General features: G+C 34.6%; 1 protein-coding gene across 9 annotated transcripts in view; it reads left to right on the top strand.

Moving 5' to 3' along the window:
- Positions 1-24,116, top strand: part of APC (APC regulator of Wnt signaling pathway) — a 93,822-nt gene that overhangs the window by 57,342 nt on the left and 12,364 nt on the right. For 7 of the 9 annotated variants that reach the window (XM_031609905.2, XM_090132464.1, XM_031609906.2 and 4 more), the window contains 11 exons: positions 5-113; positions 3,059-3,172; positions 7,984-8,067; positions 11,648-11,752; positions 15,384-15,506; positions 18,097-18,475; positions 19,464-19,559; positions 20,343-20,482; positions 21,280-21,357; positions 22,538-22,654; positions 23,699-23,913. In XM_031609905.2, coding sequence (XP_031465765.2) covers positions 5-113; positions 3,059-3,172; positions 7,984-8,067; positions 11,648-11,752; positions 15,384-15,506; positions 18,097-18,475; positions 19,464-19,559; positions 20,343-20,482; positions 21,280-21,357; positions 22,538-22,654; positions 23,699-23,913 — 1,560 coding nt within the window. The remainder of the gene's footprint in view (positions 1-4; positions 114-3,058; positions 3,173-7,983; positions 8,068-11,647; positions 11,753-15,383; positions 15,507-18,096; positions 18,476-19,463; positions 19,560-20,342; positions 20,483-21,279; positions 21,358-22,537; positions 22,655-23,698; positions 23,914-24,116) is intronic. The other 2 variants (XM_031609907.2, XM_090132466.1) reach the window with 2 other exon arrangements.

The raw sequence follows: 24,116 nt of genomic DNA, 5'->3' as shown, positions 1-24,116 counted from the left end.
ATAGATCTCTTTTGCTTGCGGAACTTGAGAAGGAAGAGAAAGAAAAGGACTGGTATTATGCCCAGCTTCAGAACCTTACTAAAAGGATTGATAGTCTCCCCCTTACTGAAAATGTGAGTAACTGCAGTATGCTACAGTCTCTGATTAGCTGCTTTGTATATCTTATGATTTTCTGTAACGTCGTTTTCATTTAAAACATTTTAAATTAGTATGTAAAGCTTACTTGGTCTAAATAATGTTTTCATATTCAATTCATTTTAAAATTCATACCTACCACTATGAAAGGAACACCAAAAATTTATTATGACAAATAAATTACATCAGTAAGCTCCAGAGATCTTTTTTTTCTATAATTTTTTGTTATTTAATAGAGTCCTTTAATTTTGAGAGCAGTATTAGCCTAAAAGACAATCTATGTAAGGGTTCTTCTTTCAAAACAGCAAGTAAAATGGTGCTGTAATATGTGTAAATACTCTTGCTCCAATTTTTTGCCTTAGCATCTCCAAATAATTTATAGTCAAATCTTGAATAATGAGGATCTCTGATATGAATGAGTATTCATATAAATGAAGATCTCTGATAATAAGAATAATGAAGATCTCTGATATAGATGGTTTCTGGTTGTTAGACCTCAGAAACTTGGATATATTTGCAGTGCATTAATTGCAAGCACAGTTTTGATTGCCTATCTTTATAGAGTCAAATCTAATTAGGCATTAGTCCACCTCCTGGAAATGAAAGTAGAATATGGAAGCACTTCAGTAACTGGAGTGAAGTAGCTGGACATCAGCATTCATAACATTCAGCTGTGGCCAATTTAATCAGAAAACCAGAGGAAGAGAAAGCCTGAAAAAGATTTCAAAGGCATTGTCAATTGTATCTATGTCACAGTAAATATATTGTAGGTTTTAAGATACAAATCTCTCAATTTCAACAGATAATCAATTAAGTTAACTCTTTTTACTAGGATGCCTCTCTTAATATCTACATAAAATCTGTTTTGTTGTAATTTATTCATTACTGCTTATCCATCAACAGTGGATAGAATTGTGAATATGCCTACAATGGGCAGACCCTGGTTTTTTTTAGTATCTTTTTAGTAGCGTTTTACATATTTGTAGTTGTTTGACTGTTTTGACTTTCTCTGTGAACAATGTTGAAGTCTTCTCTGAGAACTGCTCTTGAAGACGTATTTGCAAGCTGAGTAATCATCCAAAAACAGTGAGTGTAGGCTTCTAGAAGCAATGTAAAAGTGCAGCAGTTCTATTTGAATTTTCTAAGAATAATTAAAGCCTTAATCTTTGAAAAAATTTCATCGTTTCAGATTTTTGCTTCAGTTTAGTCCATAGCTTTGTCTAAACACTCTGAAATGCACAACCTTCTCATTTCTGTGCAGCTGCTGAGCTATATGATTGTGCTTCAATCTTTACCTTTCTTTCTGTATCAGTAGCTGAAAGCTTCCTTCTGACATTCTTAAAAGCTCCTTTCCCAAAATCAAAATGATTTATAAATTCTACTTTCATATGATTCTTACATATTATTGGTGGGAAAAAAGCTAGTAGAATATACTGGATTGGGTATTTCCTTTTTCCATACCAGAGGAAGTTTTAGATGAGAGAAGCATTTCTGTTTTCTGTCAGTGATTATTGATTACACAGTTCTGTGGTTATAGTGAAAGTTTCAGCCTTCCAGTTTTGTTCATCTCATTCGTGCAATCATTGTTTTTCATTTGTGCTCTGTTCTAGTAACTTTCTGTTACAGAGATGTCTCCATTTATTAAGTATAGATGTGATGCTCATCACTGTTCCTTTTTGAAAGAACTTGTTCTGCCCTCTTCAGAAAGGCAACTGTCATTGATCTTTAAATGAAAGAACATTAATCCTCTATAGGGTTCATTTCATTTTACTCATCACCCCCTTGTTGCTATGTAATTTCAAGACTGCTGACCTCATGAAAAAATCAGTAAATTTACATTCTTCTTGTCAGGAAGGTATTGGTGTGTTTCCGAAAATATTAACTAGTTCGTTTCATGTGCAGACATGTTTACTGGATCTTTCTCTGTTTTCAACATGTTCAAATATATGACATATGTACATGTGGGTAATAATTGAACTTTCAGCTGAAGCAATCACCTTGTTGGGCCTAGAGAAGGGCCTAGAGGTCTATGAGGGATCTAATTATGTCTTCTCATGCTTAAAAAGCAGCTGTAGAGAGGACAGAGGTACTCTTCACAAGGATGTGTGGTGACAGAACAAGAGGGTACAAGTTATTCATGGGAAATTCTGTGTGAATATAAGAAAAAAAGATTTATTATGAGGACAGTTGAATAGTGGAATTGGTTGCTTGTAGAAGTGGTGAAACCTGTCTTGCTAGAAGTATTAAAAACTTTGCTTAACTTAAGACTAGATACCTAACTTGAAGACCCTGCTTTTGACAGAAAAGTGGGACCACCAGTTCCTGCCACCTTTTTTTTCTGTTTTTGTCATCTTTAAAATTAGCACTTAATTTGATTTTCTTGTTTGTTTTTTTTTTTTTGTGCTGGTTGCACAGACCTGTTGTTTTAAACCTACATTAAAATCATAAACTAGTTGGAGTGCTTTTAAGTTATGCTGTTGTTACAAATAGAACATTTATGTTTTTTTTCAGTGGATATTGAAAAATAGGGTAGATAACAGTAGTAAGAATGAGACCATAGTATTGTAATAACAGTTTTGTACCTCTGGATATTTTCAAAAATACTGATTCTCCTGGAATGTGTAACATTTTTGTTGACATGCTGATATACATTAGTAACCAAATATTCCAGGCTTGTAATGAGTGATAATGTCTCAATTTTTATAGATTGCATTTAGTCATTTGACAAAACTTGCAGGTAGCTTGTTGTTTGAAACACAATTTGTGTTCTTTTTAAAAACATAACCGTATTTTAGTAATCTACTCTTCGTAATCTGTTTATGAATTTTGCTGTGGAAAAATAGTTGTTCCACTTTGTTCAAACACATTCATCATTTACATAAAATTGATATACTAAAATGCCTTCTCTGTAATTCGATTTCAGTTCTCCTTGCAAACAGATATGACCAGAAGGCAGCTGGAGTATGAGGCAAGGCAAATCAGAGCTGCAATGGAAGAGCAATTGGGTACTTGTCAGGATATGGAGAAGCGAGCACAGGTATAGTTTTTATTAGAAAGAACAGTAAAGGTTTTTCTGTGATTTTATTAAGTTATTGATAGTTGTATCTTCAAACAGTGTGTAAGCACAGTGATAGCTTAGAGCATGTGTCCTTTTGGCTTGCCTGGACTGCACTGAGAAAGACAAATTGGGATGTGTATAAAATATATAATATAGTTAATGTAAAAACAACAAAAGTTGTTTTTAAAAATATATTTTTATTAAAACATTAAAAAAAGGGCCACAAAAACCTAGAACTAGTGGGGTATTTGACCTTGGTTTTCTAAAACTAGTGCATCAAAGTCTGGTATGATGGAAGTGGTTGCAATTCTCAGTGAGTTCTCAAGATGCTCACAGAGACCTCTTTAAGTTCAGAATAAAATCCAGTGAGGATCTGGTAGGTTTTCTTAACCAGAGACCATAAGTCAATTCATATGTGTAACTTGAAGTTGCTTGCTCTCACCTAGAGTTGTTTTGCATTCATGATGACTACATGCACGGTTTTGTAAGCAAATCATATTAGCCACATTTGGAAGTATTACTCAAAACATAACTGTGAAACCTGTAAGTAGGATAATCAGTTACTCACTGTTTATAAAAGCTATTCTCCCATGGCTGTTTATTTGAGGTATTTATTACCGCTTGTTTCCATGGATGTTAAGTAGCAAGTAGGTAAAATGATCTGGTTTTACGTGTTTGAAGAACAAATCTCTTCAATAAAAACAGTCTGTTTAGGTGCTATTTTCCTCAGGTTCACATGAATAGAATTTTTGCTACATATGAAGCATTTCTAATTCTGTTTGTAGTTTAAAGTGTGTTTTCTACATATAGTTAAACTTCTCAGAAAAATTATGTGGCTTTAGTTTTTTGCAAAATACATTTCCTGTAATAGTGCTAACTCTGTCAGGTATATACATAATGTATGTGTAAGGATCTGTTAATATGGATATACGCAAGAGAGAACCAAGTTCATTCTTTCCTGTTTTAGTCTGGCTGGACAATAACCAGTTCTGATCTGGAAGCCATATGACTGTGCTATCTATGTTAGCAGCTACAGTAGTGACCTGCATGAATATAGCTGTGCAACTTCTGTCAATTGGTTGTGAGGGCAGAACAGGCTCAGCCTGAGTATGTCTGGTTATCTCTGTTGTATAAAGTAGCAGTGTGTCATCAAACTTCTGAGTTTTGATACTAATGGGCTAATGTAGAATAAGGTAAAGTAAGCAAAATGGATACAGACACTATGCTACTGGCCAAGTTATTTATGCAGGCAGTATAATTGAAATTGTTAGAAGAAATTATTTGGCTGTAATTCTCTCACTCTGAAAGTAAGTTTTCCCTTAGGCAGCTGCTTCCCTACTTGTTCTTTCTGAAATTCAGGAGGGAAAAAATCCTATCAAGAGGATGTTGAAATCTTTGTATGTTTTCTGAATTAATGTTTGCTTGTGGGTTTATCACAAATGTTTTGTTCTTTATGCATAACACCTATTTACTTAAAAAAAAAAAAAGAAAGAAAGAAAAATGGTGTCTATTATAATTATGTAAAGATGATAAAATAGGAAGTGACTGTATCCATATTTTCCTATTGTGGGCTTTGACTGGATAGGTGCCAAAGCTGTTCAGGTGTACACTGGTGTGCAGACACATAAAAGCAAATTCTGTACTATTTCACTGTGATGTTCAAATGTGCCATGAACTTGCTGGTTTTCCAACTTCCTTACTGTTCTGTATTTTCCTTCTGCTGTAAATGTTTGTTATACAGAATACAGTGCAAAATCTGAGTTGAAGGAAGGAAATAGTTGAAGTGTATCAAAGGTAGCACTGCAGAGTTCTCTGCATTAAGAGTCCCAGAGATTTATTCCGTGCGAGAACCGGTAGCCTTCCATTGCCAATTAATTCATGTACTAGCCACTTCTTCTGGAGGACCTTAAAATAATGATCTTCTCCCCCTCTCAACTGTCATTGATTCCTCTGAAGTTTTCCTCCTGAAACGAGTCAGCAGTCATTTTTTGTTACTCCTTTTGAGGATTGTATATGACCACATGACAGAAGAAGATGCAAGAGAGGACTTTATTTATTTTAGCTTGTTTAACTATCTACACCAGCTCTTACCTGAAGTTTATAACATGGTATTTCTCATTTGAGAGAAAAAAAAAAGATTTTTAAAAAGTTTTTAAATTTAATCTTTAAGTGTTTAAATATTCTAACACATATACTTAGTTGTATAACCTTTGTAAAAGCAAAGTGTTTTAAAAGAAAATATGAGACCTTATTTTTCAGAAAATGAAAGAATGCTATTTAGTAAGTACTACTGGAGCAGTGATTTCTAAGTATTAAATAATGATTCTTCTCAAAATTTAGAACCCTCTTTCATCTTTAATAGTAGCTTGTTTGACTTAATACTTGTTTGACGAGAGTGAGGACTCTTGTAAGTTATACAATAAAAAGAAAGTTCTCTTGAATTTTTTTGCCTTCCCCTCTCCATCTTCATCAAATTAAGGCCCAGTATACTGCAACTGATAGATATCCTGAGATGCTTTGATATGTTGTGTTTACACAGGAAAGAGAATAATTTGTCTTCTTTAAGTGATATACTGACTTCAGGCTTGTTTTCAGTTTCACTGCTGAACAAATTACATTAAGTTCTTAAAGTTTTGTTTACAGTAGTATTTTCTTCTTTGTGCTTGTTCACCGTTTGATACAAAGCATGCTTCTGATGGATAGAACTTCTCAAGTCCTCTTTAATACAAATTATCAATTAAGAAGAGTTGTCTAATGTTTACATTTTTCAAGTAAAACGTGGTAGATATAGATTCAGATCTTTTCTCTTTTGAAAACTTTGTCAGTGGTACTTGACAAATTGCAATATTGAATATTTTTCATCTGCTGAAAAATATTTTCCCATGCTCAGATGTGTGTGTATACATATTCAGATTCCCTTGATGTACTTTATACAATTAATTGCTGATGACATAGAAGGAGACTCAATTTAAGGGAAACTCCAGAGTCATTCTCAGAGACAGAGGAGTGTTCTGTCATAGAATTATAGAATGAGTTGGTTGGAATGGACCTTAAAAATCACCTAGTTCAATCCCACTGCCATGGGCATGGTTGCTCCCCACCAGATCGGTCTGCTCAGGCCCAACTGAGCCTGGCTTTGAACATCTCCAGAAATGGGACATCCACAGCTTCTCTGGGCAGCCTGTGCCAGTGCCAAACCACCCTCTCAGTGAAAAACTTCACCTTGCCTTCTAACCTAAATCTCCACTCTGTAGTTTAAAATCATTCCCCTTTGTCCTATTGCTATCGCCTCAAGTAAGAAACCTGTATTCCTCCTGTTTTTAAGCTCCCTGTAAGTACTGGAAAGCCACAGTGAGGTGGTTTGGTTTTCCTCACAGCATTCCCTTCTCCAGGCTAAACAAGCCCAATTCCCTCAGCACGTCTTCGCAGGTTTGGTGTTCCAACACTCTAATAATCTTTTTGGCCTCCTCTGGACTCACTCCTACAGCTCTGCAGGATTCTTCTGAGTTACAGACATCTGACATATTGTCATTCATCACTTCACCAATGTACAGTTATTTCCAGTAATACCTTTTTGTCTTTCTAATACTTAAGAATCTCCTTATTCAGAAACTAAGGAGAGTGAATGATCTGTTTGCCTCTTGTGGAGCTTCTTTATGTGCTGCTTTCAAAATTGTGCTTCTCTGTTCGTAGCTGTGCATCTCTACTAAGTGTTGGTGTTCATGATGCTTTTCCCACAGCTTAGTACGATGAATGTTTCAGGAATTCATTCCACTTTATGCTTATATGCTTTATTTCTAAGATGTTGAGATTACATTGTGTTTCTATTCCATGGGTATCTTTTGGAGAAACACCTTTTTAAAAAGTTCATCTTACTTTCATTTTCAGGTTGTAAAGATGTTAAGTAAGGTTGGTTATAACAATCCTTGCAGCATCCACTAGATGCACAAAACCTTCTTTTTTAGTGTAACACTGAACCTGTTATTTCGGTACAACAGTCAGGATTTTATGAACCTATCCATCAGATAAAAAACCAGTATTTAATCAGTTCAGTATTCTGTTCATATCCTGATGTTACTCAGCTAATTATTCTCTGCCCACTTTTGGCGTCAACGACTATATATTATCAAGCTCACACAATTATTTAACTCTTACTTTATTCACTTGCTGTTTCAGAGAATCGTAATTCATCCTGTGCTTCACAATACAGCTTGCATGTGCATCCTGTAAAGTTTGGTTTTTCAACATTCCATTTATGAACCATGGAATGTTTGCACTGAGAAACGAGTAGCAATACAGCTTCCTATAAAAAAGCCAGGTTGATTCAGAAGTGTCTCTGTAAACCCAGACAGACCAAAGAAGCACTATGTAGCTTTACAACTTGCCTTGTAAATTCCTTGAGATTTGTAGGGGCAGAAAATATTCAGAGGCTGTTCATGTAAACAGAGCTCCCAAATCATCACAATAACTGAACATAGTAGAAGCCATTCAGTATTTTCTACTTTGAAGATGCTTGGTCATTATAAATTCTCACAAATTTCTGTATGGAGAGTGCAGTGAAATAATTTGCTAAAAAAGTATTAGCTTTATTAGAGACCTAACTAGCCATTGTATTTTCAGCGTTTGCAATCATGCCTATGTTTTCTTGTGAAGAACACTTGATTGCAACATGAATGAAGTAGTTCTGTTTATATAAGCTGTTGTAGTTAGCTATATTTGCAATGAACTTTCCATATTGTCATTATACGGAATAAGTAAAAGGTGTTTTTGAATAAAACCATTCCTTTCAGGTGAGGGTGGCAAGAATTCAGCAGATAGAGAAGGATATTCTTCGTATACGACAGCTCCTGCAATCACAAGCAGCAGAAGCAGAGGTTAGTGAACTTTCTTTTGTTTCTAGTATGTACCTAATAAAAAAAAAATCACTTGAATAAGCTGGTGGATAGGATTATTTGCAGAAGCTAGTGATCTCACAGTTACTGAACTAGTCAATTTATGTAGTCAGTTATTTGTTCTCTTATCTGTGAACTGAGGAAGAAATACTGGAATTACTCTTCATGCTATTATTGAGCATTAATCACTAATGATAAGTCAGTTAAAAGTTCTACTAGCATGTTCAGTTAAAAGACAAAAGTGCATTGTGTCTTGGTTTCATCAAGTAATTAAAACCATCAGTTGTACATACCTTTCTGAAGAGGAATTTCTGATAAACAATTTCAGGGCTTGCTTATCTTTTGAGAGAGAAGAAAAAATCAGTTTTCAGTGTTCAGAAAATAATAGTCATTGAATATTTTGAAGAAAATTCTTCAATGTGTAGTATAGTGTTTAGTCCTAATAAATACACAGGAGGCTACTACAACAACTCACAATTACAAGGTATTTAAGTAAAGTATTTTAATTGGTTATTTTAGCAAAAAGGATCAAGTCCTTCTGTACTTGCAAATGTCTTGATATACAGAGATTTTTCCTTTCTTCTGCAAAATTATGTGACGTGATTGTTGTTGACTTCAGAAACATTTAAAGCACAGAGACAAGATCTAGACGTTATTCCAATCTTGATATAATAGGCACATAATTTAACCATTTTGCTACTACAGAAGCAAACAAGCACGCTTTATAACTTCAAAGCTTATAATTACTTTTGTAGTGTCTGAATTCAGAAATGGCAGATGGCTGTAAGTGCAAAAATCACGGTCCAGAATAAGTTCTATTTAGCAGTTCTGTGCACTGTTCATTCTGTAACTGTTGTGTCCACCATGTGTAGAGATTACAGGATCTGCTGTTGTATACATTCTTTGATTCTTAGTTGACATGACTGGTTTAAATATTTTCATCCACCAGTCCTAACTTCAGTGTTAAAAAGTGATGCACAGAGGCAGCATACTTGCAGTGGTTATATTATCCTTGCTGCACTGCCTGCATTATATACTATATTACACACTCATATATATACCGTATATATGTAATTACTATATGACATATATATGTGTCATATATATGTAATATATATTTATGTGTTTGTATATATGTCACAGAATCATATTATATTATGCTATGCTATTAGGGTTGTGCTGTTCTTGCTGTACTAACCCTAGTCTGTCAGAGATTAATATTAGTTGAGTTACAGTAATGCTGTGTCTGTACAAAATTTATTTTAATCATCCATGTTTGAACATATGCATGCACTTTTTACATAATACATATATGTAATATAAAATAAGACTTTAATTACATTAATTTGATAGATGTTTATATGAAGGAATCATTTTTCAGTAAATATCTGCTATCTCCTACCCATGTTACTGTTAACTCCATTAGGCCAGTCTTCTGTAGCTAAAGAGGTAAAAAATCTTTGGCGTGAACTTACAGATTTGACGTTCAGGTCCCATGGATGAATCATGTGACAGTAACATGGGTGTGTATCTTTATGCATGTTGTGAGTGCACGCTGCATTTAAAATATAATCAGCTGTGCTTCTGTTAAGAATGATCTTACAGTTATGAATGAAATTGGATCTTACACTGATTACTTTTTATACTGCCATATTTTTGAGGTCTTTTAGGGGGATGAGATGCCACCTCTTTCATAAATAGCATGTGGTAAACAACTTAGATCAATGAGAAGAGAGAAACAGAGAATACGGAGGGGAGTTCTGCTTGAAGTTGAAAGATTGAAATGTCTCCCTGTTTGTGCTCTAGGTGCATCAAAGCTTTTTAATAAACACCATCAGCACTCAAAGAAAGTGTGCCCCTAATTCAGGGCTATTGTTGGAAGAATAAAACTATCCCCTAGGGTAACCCAAGTGCCTTGCTAATGAACACTTCTGCTTTTGACCTCTGTGTACAATGAATACTGCTTTATTCATGAGATTGAAAATTACTGTTATCTAGTGACTGGAAAATTCCGTCCTTACTTACAGAGGAAGCTTGGGTGCAGATCACCATTGCACTTCACTCAAGATTGAAAATACTGTGAGAGAGATAGTCGTCATATGCTGTATTCTGCATATTTTACAGCAAGGCTTGATCTTGATTGAGTTCCTACTCTTGTATCAGGAACCAAAATGTCTTTAGTCATTGTATGAACATAAATAGCAATTAAATTTTTGTGCATACTGGCAAAGATGTTGAGTTTTTAAATGAAAAATTTGGTTAAAGCAACAAGAACACCGTCTCCAAAGTCGTGAGTTTTCTTTCCTCTATGGGCTTCTTGTTTTCCATAACTAAATATGCAGTTTAAGAAAAATATTACCAGTCATCATTTTCAGTTTTCTTACGTAATTTCCTTGTGTTCTCTGACAAGTCTTCTTCCATTAGTTCAGTGGATGTATATGTCATTTTTTAATGTTTGTCTTAAACATTTAGTTAATTACTTACTGGTTTCTGATAATGTTTAGTGTTAAATATTTTCTGGCTTCATACACTAGTGTCTATGTGAACAAATTAAGGGGGTATACTGGTGATACTGTATGTGTTTGATCACCACATGCCTAAGGAAGCTAACATTTTTTAAGTAACTGAAAAAGTTTCAGTGTGTGCACATTGAAGAAAAATATGTTTTTGCTAAAAATTAAAGAGAAGTTTCCATAAAGCATGGCAGACTGCAAACTGTACTGCCCAAAAACATTTTGGGACCCTGTGTTAACTGAACTTAATATAAGAAATTTATTTAAACAAATGAAAGGGATATATGTATGGTAGTAGCCTCTGAGTCTAAACAAGGTGGTTTGACATCAAAACTAATTTTATAAAAAGAATCTTGTTTCTGAGGTAAGGCAATACCTTTTCAACTCCAGATTCCAGTAAGGGCAGGCTTAGGCACCGTTTTGAAAAGGCAGAACATGTTAAGCATGCTAGTGGGTGATGCTGGATACTTCGCATACTGAACAAAGCTCAATTATTGTGTTTGCTTTTTAAAGGAACTGTATTTAAAGGCCTGGTTTTGGTGTTGATTTGCTAATATATCTTGGTGGGAGATTTATATAAATTTTATAGATGTCAGGCTGATTATTCCTGCAGTGTTTGCTGTTAAAATTTAGGTTGACCTAAATTGTTTGTCTTACAGTGTAAGCTTAATTCAACTGAGCTAGCTGTAGTCTCTGGTACATGCAGGGATCACGTGACAGTGCAGGGAAGACAGCTGTTTGCTCCAATTCTGTTACATTTCTGATAGCGACATGAGCACAGCTGGTGAAAAATGGTGTTTCTGTGTCTCACTGCAAATCCTTTGTCTTGCAGGGCTGTAATCCTCAGAGGACATGCTTTACTTTTATCTTGCAGTTTTTCTAAGACAGTCAGTCTCAGCTGTTAATTATTGAAGCGAGGTGACATGAAATACAGAATACTGTCTCGTGGTTTTGTGAAGATGCAGCATTGTTGATTCACAGTCTAGAGGGCATTGCATGGTTGCATATTGTATTTCTTTATATGATTTCATAAACTGTTACATTGACAGAGAGCACCTCAAGGCAAGCATGATGCAGGTTCCCATGATACAGAGAGGCAGAGTGAAGGTCAAGGAGCACCAGAAATCAGTATGTCAACTAGCAGTACTGGTCAGGTAAATTGATTTTTCTGTTTATTGATGTATTCTGGAAATGCACAGTTACGTGTTTTTATATACCTTACAGTGTTTGTTTGCATGCCTGCATATTTTAAAAAGACGTATGAATTTCTTCACTGCATCTAGAACTGAGTAATTCATTGTATTTGGTGGAAGGAAATGGTTTTTGTAAGATGAAATATAAGCATTCCATAATACAGGAAATGGTTTTCTTTGGTTAAAATAATTAATTTGCCTTATACTAAGAAAAAATGTAACAGATGTGACTACGGAGAATGTTATTTTATTGTAGCTGAACTTTAACAGTAGCAGTATGATTTAATTATGAGAAATGGTTCAATTTTTTACATTAGAAGTGATTGTTATAGCATCAGTGATTTTAAATAGAAGAGTTAAATGGCAAGCTTATCATTAGTGTTTCTTTAATACTATTTTAGATAATGCTCTGAAACAGTAGTATCCATGAAATAGTCTGAAAGCGTGCTGAAGAGTTGTTTAAATGCTTCTCAATGGTCAATCACTGCTGTTCTTTTTATTAGTGAAGTACATGTCAAGAATTATTTTGAGGGTAGTGTTAAATTCTTTTTGTATTTTTAAAAGAAATATCAAAATGTATGGCTTCCTTCTGTGGATAAAAATATTTATTTACCATGCAGTAATGTTCATTCACTTCGTAATTTCTAACTGTAGGTGAGACATTCTCAATAGTAATTTGGATTTTCAGACTTTGCCTTTGAAGTTTAATAGTTGAATTCATATGCAAAATATTTTTGCTACTTTAGAGAAATAGAATTAATTAAATCCTTCTGAAAGTATTGTGTACAAGAAGATTTACCAGGAAGAATATAAATTTTGCCGTGGCTAGAATATTACGTCTGATTAAACATTAAGCACAGGTCATATTTTTGCATTTGAAATATATTTGATAACCATTTAGAATTAACTTCCGTCAGCCATCTCTGAGCAATTGCTTTGGGGCTTTTACTCTCATTCTTAGGACAGTGTTATTGTTTGGAGAAAAGAAATAGTTCAGCACAGCTTGGAGGTTGAAAGCATAATGTATTTAAATAATTGATGCACTGTGGGTGCATCATCAACCTTTACTGCATGAATCGGGAGTTATTTTGGAGAACAAATACTTCACAGGGAAGGAAGGAAGAATGGATTGTCGTATTCTGGCAGACTCTTTCAAGTGGAGGATTCATTCATTCTTCATTTGAGGTCCTGTGTTTGTGATTTTAGCAGTTTTCAACTTTGCTTCATAAAAATGTTTAAAACATATATCCTTTCCTTCTGGAGGATGATAGATATAGGGATCTGAATCTGTATTCTAAGAGAAGTCTGGGGATTATTTACTTGCAGTACAAGTCCACAGAGAGGAGGCTTAATGGGTTGTGCATAATGTTTATTTCTGATAAAGCAGCTCAATGTACTTTGTTTTGTTGAGCAGTCACTACTAAGTAGAACACAAGAAATTTAAACCAAATTATTTAGGTCTAATTATTTTTGTAGTCATATAATCAATGTTACTTGAAATACTGCCAATTGAAGCTGGGATCTTTCAGGATTCAGTCATGACCTTTTCTGTACCATCTTCCAACTGTCTTCTTTTCCATTATACTGTCTTGGCACTGAAGCTGAATTTTTGCTTTCCTTCATTTCGCAAGCTTTATGAAGGAAATCAGCTAGGTTGCCTACTTCATGAAGAAAATGTGCCACAGAGCAGAGAAAATGCTTGGTACTTTTTTTCTGCCAATCAAGTCATGTTAAAACATGACCTTGAAACATGCTTTAAAATTGTTACTTTTTTGCATGACTTTTTAGATTTCACTGACATGGTCCTCTAATAACTATGATTTTTTATGCTTGTGAAGCTTTTGTGATTCCTTCACAGTTAGTGTTTAAAAACAGAATATGAAGTAATTTTTCAACTTTTGGAATTTATTTGATGGGGGAGGGATATAACATTGAAAGAGCAAACATGATTCCAAATCAATATATATCAACATCTGTTTTCATCATGGTAGGTAACATATTCACTTAAGTATACATAACAAACGAAGAACTTTTAGAAAATTTTCTTCCTTATATTAGAGGGAAAACGACATTCCTTCAGTACAGAGAAGAGCAACAAAGACAGAGAGATCTGGGCTTGAGAAGGCTTAAATCTTGTAAAGCATTCTTCTCAGTTGTAATAGAAGATTAATTTCACTAGTACAGAAGTGAAGTAAATAGAACAATATTCTTTTAAAGTGTTGGCTACTCAGATACTTACTTTAGTTTCCCAAACTGAATGAGGAAGGAGTGGCATGAGAAAACTTCACAAGTAGGAAGAAGAGACAAAGAAAGAGCAGCAGCAAAGACAGAAAATACAGAGTGAGTAGATAGCAGCGGCGAGAAAGAAAAAATGTAAATACACAGAATAGATTAAAAGGGCAAATATGCTAATAAGAGGTCTTGCTACCATAGGTAGGGACATAATATTCATTATAATTTTTAGGAAAATTGCAGGAAATTGTATCATCATTTTATAGCTTTTTATTAAAAAATAAAACAGTTTAATCCATTTATAATTTGCTTTTGATACAGACAAATTTAAGTATGGCTAGTCCTTGTCCAGGTGGATCTCCTATCTTGTCAGTTCTTGCTTATCTGATTGTGTTACAGAGATGTATATACAGTTTTATACAATATGTAACCTGACATAAATGTAGAGTTAACCTTTTTTCACTCTTTAAAATCTTAATTCAGCTTGTTGCAAAATCCTCCTTTTTTTCAATGAAAATAGAGATTATAAATGAATTATAAACGAATTGCTGGGGCAATCCCAGGTATTCATACAGACTGGGCAAAGATCTTCTTGAGAACAGCTTTGTGTAGAAGGACTTGGGGGTCCTGGTGGATGAGAAGCTGGACATGAGCCAGCAGTGTGCGCTTGCAGCCCAGAAGGCCAACTGTGTTCTGGGCTGCATTAAAAAAGGGGTGGCCAGCAGGGAGAGGGAGGTGATTGTCCCCCCCTCTACTTGGCTCTTCTGAGGCCCCATCTGGAGTACTGCATCCAGGCATGGGGCCCCCAGCACAAAAAGACAAAGAGCTCTTGGAATGAGTCCAGAGACCATGGGCCATGAACATGATCAGAGGGCTGGAGCACCTGTCCTGTGACGAAGGGTTGAGGGAACTGGCTTGTTCAGCTTGGAGATGAGGAGGCTCCAGGAAGACCTCATTGTGGCCTTCCAGTACTTGAAGGGAGCATATAATATAATAGGAGGGGAACAGCTGTTTACGACAGTGGATGGTGATAGGACAAGGGGGAATGGTTTTAAACTGAGACAGGAAAGGTTTGTGTTAGATATTAGGAGGAAGTTTTTCACATAGAGGATGGTGAAGCATTGGAACAGGTTGAAAATAAAACCCCGCTGAGAGTGGGTTTTGGGAGAAGTTGTAATGAAGTCCAGCTTAACAGTGACATCTATGTAGTGTCAGAGCAGCAAGGACTTAACCAAAATATATTGAGAGTTCGTAACTGATTTTTATGATTTCATGATCTAGTGCTGAAACGGAATGCAATTAGACAATAGTTGTTAATTCAGTTAGACTTTGTACTGTATTGAATTGTTTTAATTTGTAGGGTTCTGCTGCTCGAATGGACCATGAGACAGCCAGTGTTATGAGCTCTAGTAATAACTACTCTGTACCTCGCAGACTGACAAGTCATCTGGGTACCAAGGTAACCGAAGATTACAAACCACAGGTCGCTAATGCTACATTTTTACTAATACAATAACCTCATTGTTTCTGGCAGTAGTACTAATATTAGCTGAATAATCTATTCTCATGTAGTAATTTTATAGAGATATAATTTAACAATATTTTCTAGCTTTTATATATATGCACAGAATTACTTTTTTTTTACTTGTTGACAATTAATTAAAAGTTACTGCAGTATGGAAGAAGCAATTGCTAGAAGTTCCTAGAGTATTTAAGAACTCCATGATGTTGATTTGTACTCCATGATGGAAACTTTTAAAATCAGTTCTTGAAATACTTTTCAGGACCAGATTCACAAAACATAGCAATTGATAAGGAATTAAACAGACCAAAAATTTTAAGAAGTTATTTAAAACATTCACAGTGGTGTCTATTTGCAACAAAGTGTGTTCAAAAGTATATTTGCAGCATGAAAGAGATGGAAAAAAGCACAAATTTGTAACACATAAGTTCATGAAACACTGGAGTTTGTAATGCCTCTGGACTCAGCAATAGTATGGCCAGGGTACTGGGCCCTGTCTTCCATGAGCCATTTGTCTTGACATCATATTGATTACTTTGGGCCTTAAATATGTTGCTATAATGTTGGAACTTCTGTCTTGCGCAGTATGCATGCCACAAACAAATGTAATGTTGGTTAGTTTGTTAACAGGTTTTTTCACTGCAAACTGTAGAATTCCCTGAAGCTGCAGACAGATGGATAACCCTTAATACATGGAAAATGTAAAAAAAAAAATACATGCAAAGAAATAGACTGCGCTTAGTGTGCTGTAGGATAAGAAAAGCTTAGTACTGATACACATGAACATGTGGCACAGATTCTAAATAGAGCAGTGTATTTTCAGATCCAGAAAGAGATGTCTTTATGTGCAGTGTGTGTATACAGAGAGGGAGAGAGAAAAAAACATTTCATACTTCTTCCTATACTGTCTTTGCCACAACTCGGAGGTCAGATTTTGGTGGCTTCTTCAGCTTTATTCTCTGACAGAAGAATTATCTTTCAAGTCTAAATCTTTCAAGTCTAAATTACTGTGGATTAAAGCTACCACTTGAAATATCTGTCAAAAGGCATACATAAAGCAGATTAAATTCACTGTATTTTATGAATCCAAGCAGTTTGTTTTAATACTGCGTATGAATTTTTCCAGACCAAGAATTTCGAAATCAGGATGCTAGGTTGTTATAAGATAGGCTCCAAGACTATTTCAGTGGATTTTGCATGGAATCAATATAGTTTTACAGACATCAAGACTTCCATTGTTCCAACAGTCCTATGGTATTTTAGAAGACACACGTTAGCAGATTTGCTGCTTAGTCTATTCACTGCCATATAATTTTTGTATAACTACGTATTTGTACTTACCCCAAGATACATTCGAATTTTTTGGGAAGAAACAAAATCATTCATTCTTGTACTAGCTAGTACCAAAATCTGACTTTTTGTAGAAAACTTGGTCTAGAATTCCAGAGTGTCATTTCCTCGTTAATACATTCTAAAGAAATGCCCACAATTCCCTTTGATAGTTTATTTATGTTGTGCTGTGATTTTGAATTTTGCTGTTTATGTTGGCTTTAGGAGTTCAGATAGGGTTCAGGAGTTCTAGATAATATCTCTACCATCTTCTACGCTATGTTATTCTACTAAAAGCTCACTGAAGGAACCAAATGCAGTTCTCAGTGTAAATCTACTAATGAGGAAAACAGAATGGGAAAGACAAATCAAACCATACATTGACCACAGATCAACAAAGGAATCCATGAAGAATCAATCATATTTTTTAATGTGAAAGTTGGTTGTTTTGAGTTAGATGTGTACTGTTTGGTTTATACGGTTTTATTTAATTCTACAACTGCTTTGTACTTAGATGATATGTAGTAAATGAGCATTTGTTTCCTTCTCTGATTTTACTTTGGTAAACTTGAAGAAAGTTTTAATTTAATTCTCCAGTTTTGCTTTTGCTGTAAGTAACCTGGTCCATCTGCAAGTCACTCGTAACAAAAAATGGTTGGTTAATTTGAAACTGTTTTAAGTGAAAGCTTGAGAATATGTAGATGCAAGATATTTTACTACAATGTAAAGCAGAAATTAATGTAATCACTCTTCCCCTGTCTTGATACTTTTTAAAATGCCAACAAAAGAAATAATTTTTCACTGAAGAGCATTTCTGCATGAAAGTGCAATTCATACAGAACTTATTTTTTTTAAGATAGAGTTAATTTTAAATATATTTTACATTTTCAAAGTAATATATTTTCATGATTGTTTATTTAATCATTTTGCACAGTGGAAAGTTAGAAGTCTTCACCATTATTTTTGCAGACTAATACAGCTACCTACAGTTACCGCCAACGTGTTCTAGCTATTAAACCTCAAAGTGAGATTTATTAGGGTCATAGATGGTGAAGTAATAATAGTACTTAATTATTTCTAAATAGCACAGGCTCTTGCATCATTAAATCAGTTGTTTGTTCCTGGTTGTTTTCCTCATCTGTACCATTCAGATTTCACTTAACCTTATTTTACAGTGTAGTTTTAAAATGTAACTCTGTTTTTAAAATCATTTGACCTACAGGTGGAAATGGTGTACTCATTGTTATCAATGCTTGGTACTCATGATAAAGATGACATGTCAAGAACATTGCTAGCAATGTCTAGCTCTCAAGACAGCTGCATAGCTATGCGTCAGTCTGGATGTCTTCCTCTTCTCATCCAGCTTTTACATGGCAACGATAAAGACTCTGTCTTGTTAGGGAACTCTCGTGGTAGTAAGGAAGCCCGTGCCAGAGCCAGTGCAGCGCTGCATAACATCATTCACTCCCAGCCTGATGATAAGCGAGGCAGACGGGAAATCCGCGTGCTCCATCTTTTGGAGCAGATCCGTGCTTACTGTGAAACATGTTGGGAATGGCAGGAAGCACATGAACAAGGCATGGACCAAGACAAAAACCCAAGTACGTTCTTCCAGCTGTATAAATTTTGATAAACAGTGAGTTTACAAAGAATACAACTGACTTTAACTTCTTGGTAAATGTATGTAAGGTTTGTGAAACGTTTGGGTATCAGCATATATAGTATGTGCGACTGCATGTATAGATAGGCTTTTTAAGTTGAGGTAGCATTAGGAAGTATCATCTATTATGGATATGAAACTCTACTTATAAACTTGTTCTTTAAATCATAAGACTTTCAGATGCATTCCGAGTAATAACCCCAGTGTTTTACATTGATGATCTGTGAATTAACAGTAAATTTCTGTTAGTTGCTATTTTACATGTCAGTGCATAATGCAGTGTATCTAAATAAATAAATAATCCCAAATTGTTTTTCATTCAGATGCATTCAGGAGATACACATTTCATTTAGGAGAGTTTAAAAAAGTCTCACTCTAGGCAATATTATGTGAATTATTATTTTTAATGCTGTACATGAAACTATTTCAGTGTTAAAATACCATATTAGTAGCAGTTCTCTCAGGACTTAACACCCAAAGAAACAGATTCATTTTAGATGCTGCATTATTTAATGCTGCTGGAATACTTAACCTTACTGATTTATTTTCAGTAATTTTTTTGTTTTTCAAAATTAATAAGGTTTTTGTTGTTGCTAGTGTTGGTTTTTGGTGTTTTTGTTTGTTTGTTTTACCAGTAGTTACATTATGTAATGCATACATTGATTCTCTCTAACTTCTTTCTTCTGCACCAACTATATTTCTAGTACATATATGTCTTCTTGGTCGTATATAGAATTATTCAGGCATCTTATGTGTACACATTTATTAGCAATATTCCTAAGTATTTGTCTATTTGTGGGTTAAAAGGAAGAAACAAAATCCAAACAAAATTGCAATTTCTCGTTAAGTTTTGAATCTTTTTGAAAATCTTATGATTTGTACAAATTATACACTTAGATAATACTAACTGCTACCTATTTCTGGATCAGTGCCTGCACCAGTTGATCATCAAATCTGTCCTGCAGTGTGTGTTTTAATGAAACTTTCATTTGATGAAGAACACAGGCATGCTATGAATGAGCTTGGTAAGACCAGATGTTTTTATCTGACTTCATTGAAAAGCTTGCTAGAAATGCTGACATTCATTGCTTGTAAGGATTACTTCAGAGTTGGCTTTGTTCTACCATTGGTTCAAGCAAATCATCAGTTCATTTGTGACCTCAAAGTGATTAATGCAGATTACATTAACTAGTCCATCACCCAGTGGACAAGTTACCTTTCAAGTTACTCTTTTATTTGACATGAACTCTGAATATTGGAAGAGTATTATTATCATGGAAGTTCTTGTGACTTTCAGAAGCACTGTCCTTACAGTGGAAGCCACTTTCTGAAGTATCTGTATTATAAGTAGATTCCTGTTCAGCAACCTAGATTTTTTTATCCATGCTCAATCAGTTCTGTGCATGGAGGTTTCCTTTGCAATGTCTATGTGAAAATATTCTGTGTACTTTTTCCTCAGAAAATAACATTAAATAATAATGATTAATTGATAATTGTCAGATTTACTGTATGATCTTTTGTGTTACTGGTGTGATGTCATCAGTTGCAACTTTAGCTGAAATTAAAAGATAAATATTTTTCTTCTTCATAAATACTTCTGTTCCCAGTTCCCCCCCCTTAGATCTCAGTATCATGTTACCAAACCTTTCAGCTTATACAAAACAGAATTTGAGATGCAGAGTCATTTATTTAGAAGTTTATTTTATTTTTAGAGCCTTCCATTTTTCAGATGTTTAAGATGTTACAGCATTCTTGATATCAGGATTGAAACTTGTTGGCTTTTTTTGTTTGTTTATTTGGCTTCTAAGGAGGTTTGCAAGCCATTGCTGAACTGCTGCAAGTGGACTGTGAAATGTATGGGCTTACAAATGACCATTATAGTGTTACATTGAGGAGGTATGCTGGAATGGCTCTGACAAACCTGACTTTTGGAGATGTAGCAAACAAGGTAAGAATCAAACATACAATAATTTCAGTTGATAGCTGTATTTGTATTGCAGCTCTCAGACAGGTAAAGCAATCTTTGTGATAGGATATTGGATTTAGGCTCCAGGGAGAAATTTCAAACAAAACCAACACCTGCAGTTTTGCTTCACAGACACTTCCATGTCAGACCCCATTTTGTCAGACTGTTCCTCTACTGCCATCTGTCAGACATCAGCAATGTGTAACAGAATATTGGAGGGAATGTTCAAACTCTACTGCCATACCACTGACTTCTGCCTCTAACATCTGAGCCAACGTAATAAAAAAAAGCAATTGCTTCTGAAATAGCCCTCATATATATTCTGCTCAGTAGTACAGTTCTAACACATCATTCATTTGTAAAGAATTTTTAACTGTACTTTGTCACAGACAATTTCTAATGTAAGCCTTGCAGTTTTTCACTCCTTTATATATGCTTTAAAAGCTGTTCTTTAGATATCATAAATGTTGTGATTGTCCATTATTTTAGTCAAGGCATAGTAAAGAAGGCTTCTTAACTGTTAATGTTCCAGATCTGGTCCTAGACCTGTTGTAAAAATTATAAAATTTATCATAATTCTACTACTTTGGATTTTCAAGAATAGAAACTGAATTAGCTTTCAGTAGTTGTGGACCAAATATTGTTATTGGAAACAAATATTAACTAACCTTTTTGAACTTCAGAGATGATCAGCTTAAAATATCAAAGTATTATGCACCAGTACGCCACCTGATCTTGTCATAAAATTATCTTTTCTATTTCCTTCTGATTCCTATCAGGCTACATTATGTTCGATGAAGGGCTGCATGAGAGCTCTTGTAGCCCAACTGAAGTCTGAAAGTGAAGACTTACAGCAGGTAAAAGTGAGATTAAATATTTCTTGTCTACTTCCACTATTTGCAGCACTTCCATTTCACTACAGTAATTTGAAAGACAGTAGTTCTGATTTTTTTCCTTAGTATTTACTTTCCTTCTATCTATTTGGCTTTGCTTTGCTGTCACTTCCTTTTGTACTCAAATTCTGTCTTTGTTGTGAAGCTACAAGGGTGCTGTTCACAGACAGCCTTTTTTTTTTTCCCACTTAGATTCTCTCTTTGAAATGTGCTGCATTCATCGTAGCCTTATTTTTCATATGTAATTGTAGTTCTTGTGCTCTCTTATCTGCATAACAAACTTAGTACCTGTATTCATTCTGTAAATTATGAAGTACAGTTCTTGTAGTAAAATGTCCACCTGTGGGTCATACTGTTTTTTCACCAACATATATCCAACACATGGGCTATAAAACTTCTATGACCCTGATCTGTTGATGGAAGTCCAGTTTTCAAGACAAGTTTAAACAATCCTGGATTCTTTACTTTAGTTTGCCAATGACTGAGGGTTTGTGCAATATTGAGGTTACTCTTGCTGTAGTGGAAAGTAAATAATAGCAGAATAATAGTAGAAGCTTTACTTCAAAAGAAAATGTACGTTTGACTTCACGAGGATGTTCTGTTAGTACATACATACCTGTTCTCCACAGCAGCACCTAAGAAACTTTCTAAGTTTCAGCAAAGTGGTGTTGACACCTGAGTGTCTCTTCCAATGGCTCCTGCTTTGTAGAGAAAAATATCCTGAAATAAAGTCCATAGTAAGTGCCTAGCATAATCCAGAGACGTGAGAACACAGAACGTTCGTTTGTATGAAGATTGTTTTAAATTATTAAATATGAAATTAATATAATATTGTAAGCAATATTATCTATTCTATTATCTTAGAATCACAGTAACACTATATAATCATCACTAAACCACATCCCTTAGTGCCACTTTCACACATCTTTTTAGGGTACCTGTCAGGACAGGACTCCACCACTTTGCTGCGCAGCCCATTCCAATGCTTGACTGCCTGCCTGTGAAAAAATTCTTCCTAATGTCCAGTCTAAATCCCCTCCAAAACAACTTGAGACCATTATATGTGCTTTTATATATATATGAAATATGCATATAGGGGTGTAAGTATATGTAGTAAAACATATATTTTTTTCATATTTTGCAGGTCATTGCAAGTGTGTTGAGGAACTTGTCCTGGCGTGCTGATGTGAACAGTAAAAAGACACTACGAGAAGTTGGGAGTGTGAAAGCACTGATGGAATGTGCTTTAGAAGTTAAGAAGGTACTGTATATAAGTGCCTATGAGATAAATATTTGAGGCATTACATTGTATTTACACAAAATAAATGTATTGTAGTCCTTTTTTGACATAAGCAGTATGTCAAATGTTGAGAATGTTTCAAGTAACTTCAGAGTTTAAGTTACCTAAATTTCTGTTAGTATTGGTAAATAGAATTGCTTTGAGTTAATGGAGCATAAGATCATAAAATAATGCTACTACCTCAAAACGAATAGTATTTCTGTAATTTTATTTTTTGACGGTTGACAGCTTTTGCTCTTCAGCTTCATTGTTTCTTATAATTCTACAATTCAATAAAACCTCTTCTGATTTTAGTGAGTAGATAACTTCCACTTCTGTCACTTTCTAGATATATTCTTGGTATCCAGACAAGATTATATTCTATCCCAGAGTCCTCTGCCAGTTAATCTTCAAACCAGTTTACGATTATGGCAGCTAGCAAGTACTGTGGCTGATACTTAAAAAATTTCTGGCAAGCAATAAGTCCATTGCTGAGGGAAGGAGGGAAGCAAACAAAAGTTTGCCTGTAGCGCGTATGCCTTGGTTGAAAAGTTAATCAGCCCAGATAGCAGAAATTGGAACATAACTAACTCATATTTGTGAGGAAAAACAAGAGAAATAAGAGAGGCAGATATAGGAAAATAGAAAGAAAATATCAGGCATTAGCATACAAGTGAGATTTCATCCAAACAAAAATCAAACAAAAATCAAATTGTGCTGGTAATTGGAAAAACAAATTCTAAAACAAATTCCATGGTCAGTGAATTTTATTTCTTTGTAAATGTTAGTGTTAAAATTAATGGAGCTTCTTTTTTTTTTTTTTTTTTTTTTTAATTTGTATGCTGTATTCCTGCAGGCTCAGTGGGAATTACTTCTTCTTCAGTTTATTATTGGTCCATCTTTGGATCATTGGGAATTAGAAAGAGTTTTGTGACAAACTCCTTGTAGCTAACTTCAGTATTTCTGAGAACTTTTGATCAATAGTTGAAAAACTTTTCTAATCCTGTCACTTTGTTATTTTCCTAGGAATCAACCCTAAAAAGTGTCTTGAGTGCCTTATGGAATCTGTCAGCACATTGTACTGAGAACAAAGCTGATATATGTGCTGTTGATGGTGCTCTTGCATTTCTAGTTGGTACACTTACATACCGGAGCCAAACAAACACTCTTGCCATCATAGAAAGTGGAGGAGGAATATTAAGAAATGTTTCTAGCTTAATTGCTACTAATGAGGACCACAGGTGGGTATACTACTTCTGAAAAAATGTACTGGTACTAAAAGCATGTTTAAAACACAGTTTGTATGCTGAGTCTTAATATGAATACAGGTAGAGTAATGTAAAATATAATAATTTATAATGAATTAGCAGGTATTCCACTTAGATAACAGAAATAAGCAAACAGATTAATATCTGCTGCTTATAAATGATGAATAGTATTAGAG

Source organism: Phasianus colchicus, chromosome Z (assembly GCF_987193195.1).
Source record: "Phasianus colchicus chromosome Z, bPhaCol1.hap1.1, whole genome shotgun sequence".
In the NCBI taxonomy this organism is placed as follows: domain Eukaryota; kingdom Metazoa; phylum Chordata; class Aves; order Galliformes; family Phasianidae; genus Phasianus; species Phasianus colchicus.
Note: the sequence above shows the minus strand (reverse complement) of the source record. Positions and strands in the feature narration are given on the sequence as shown.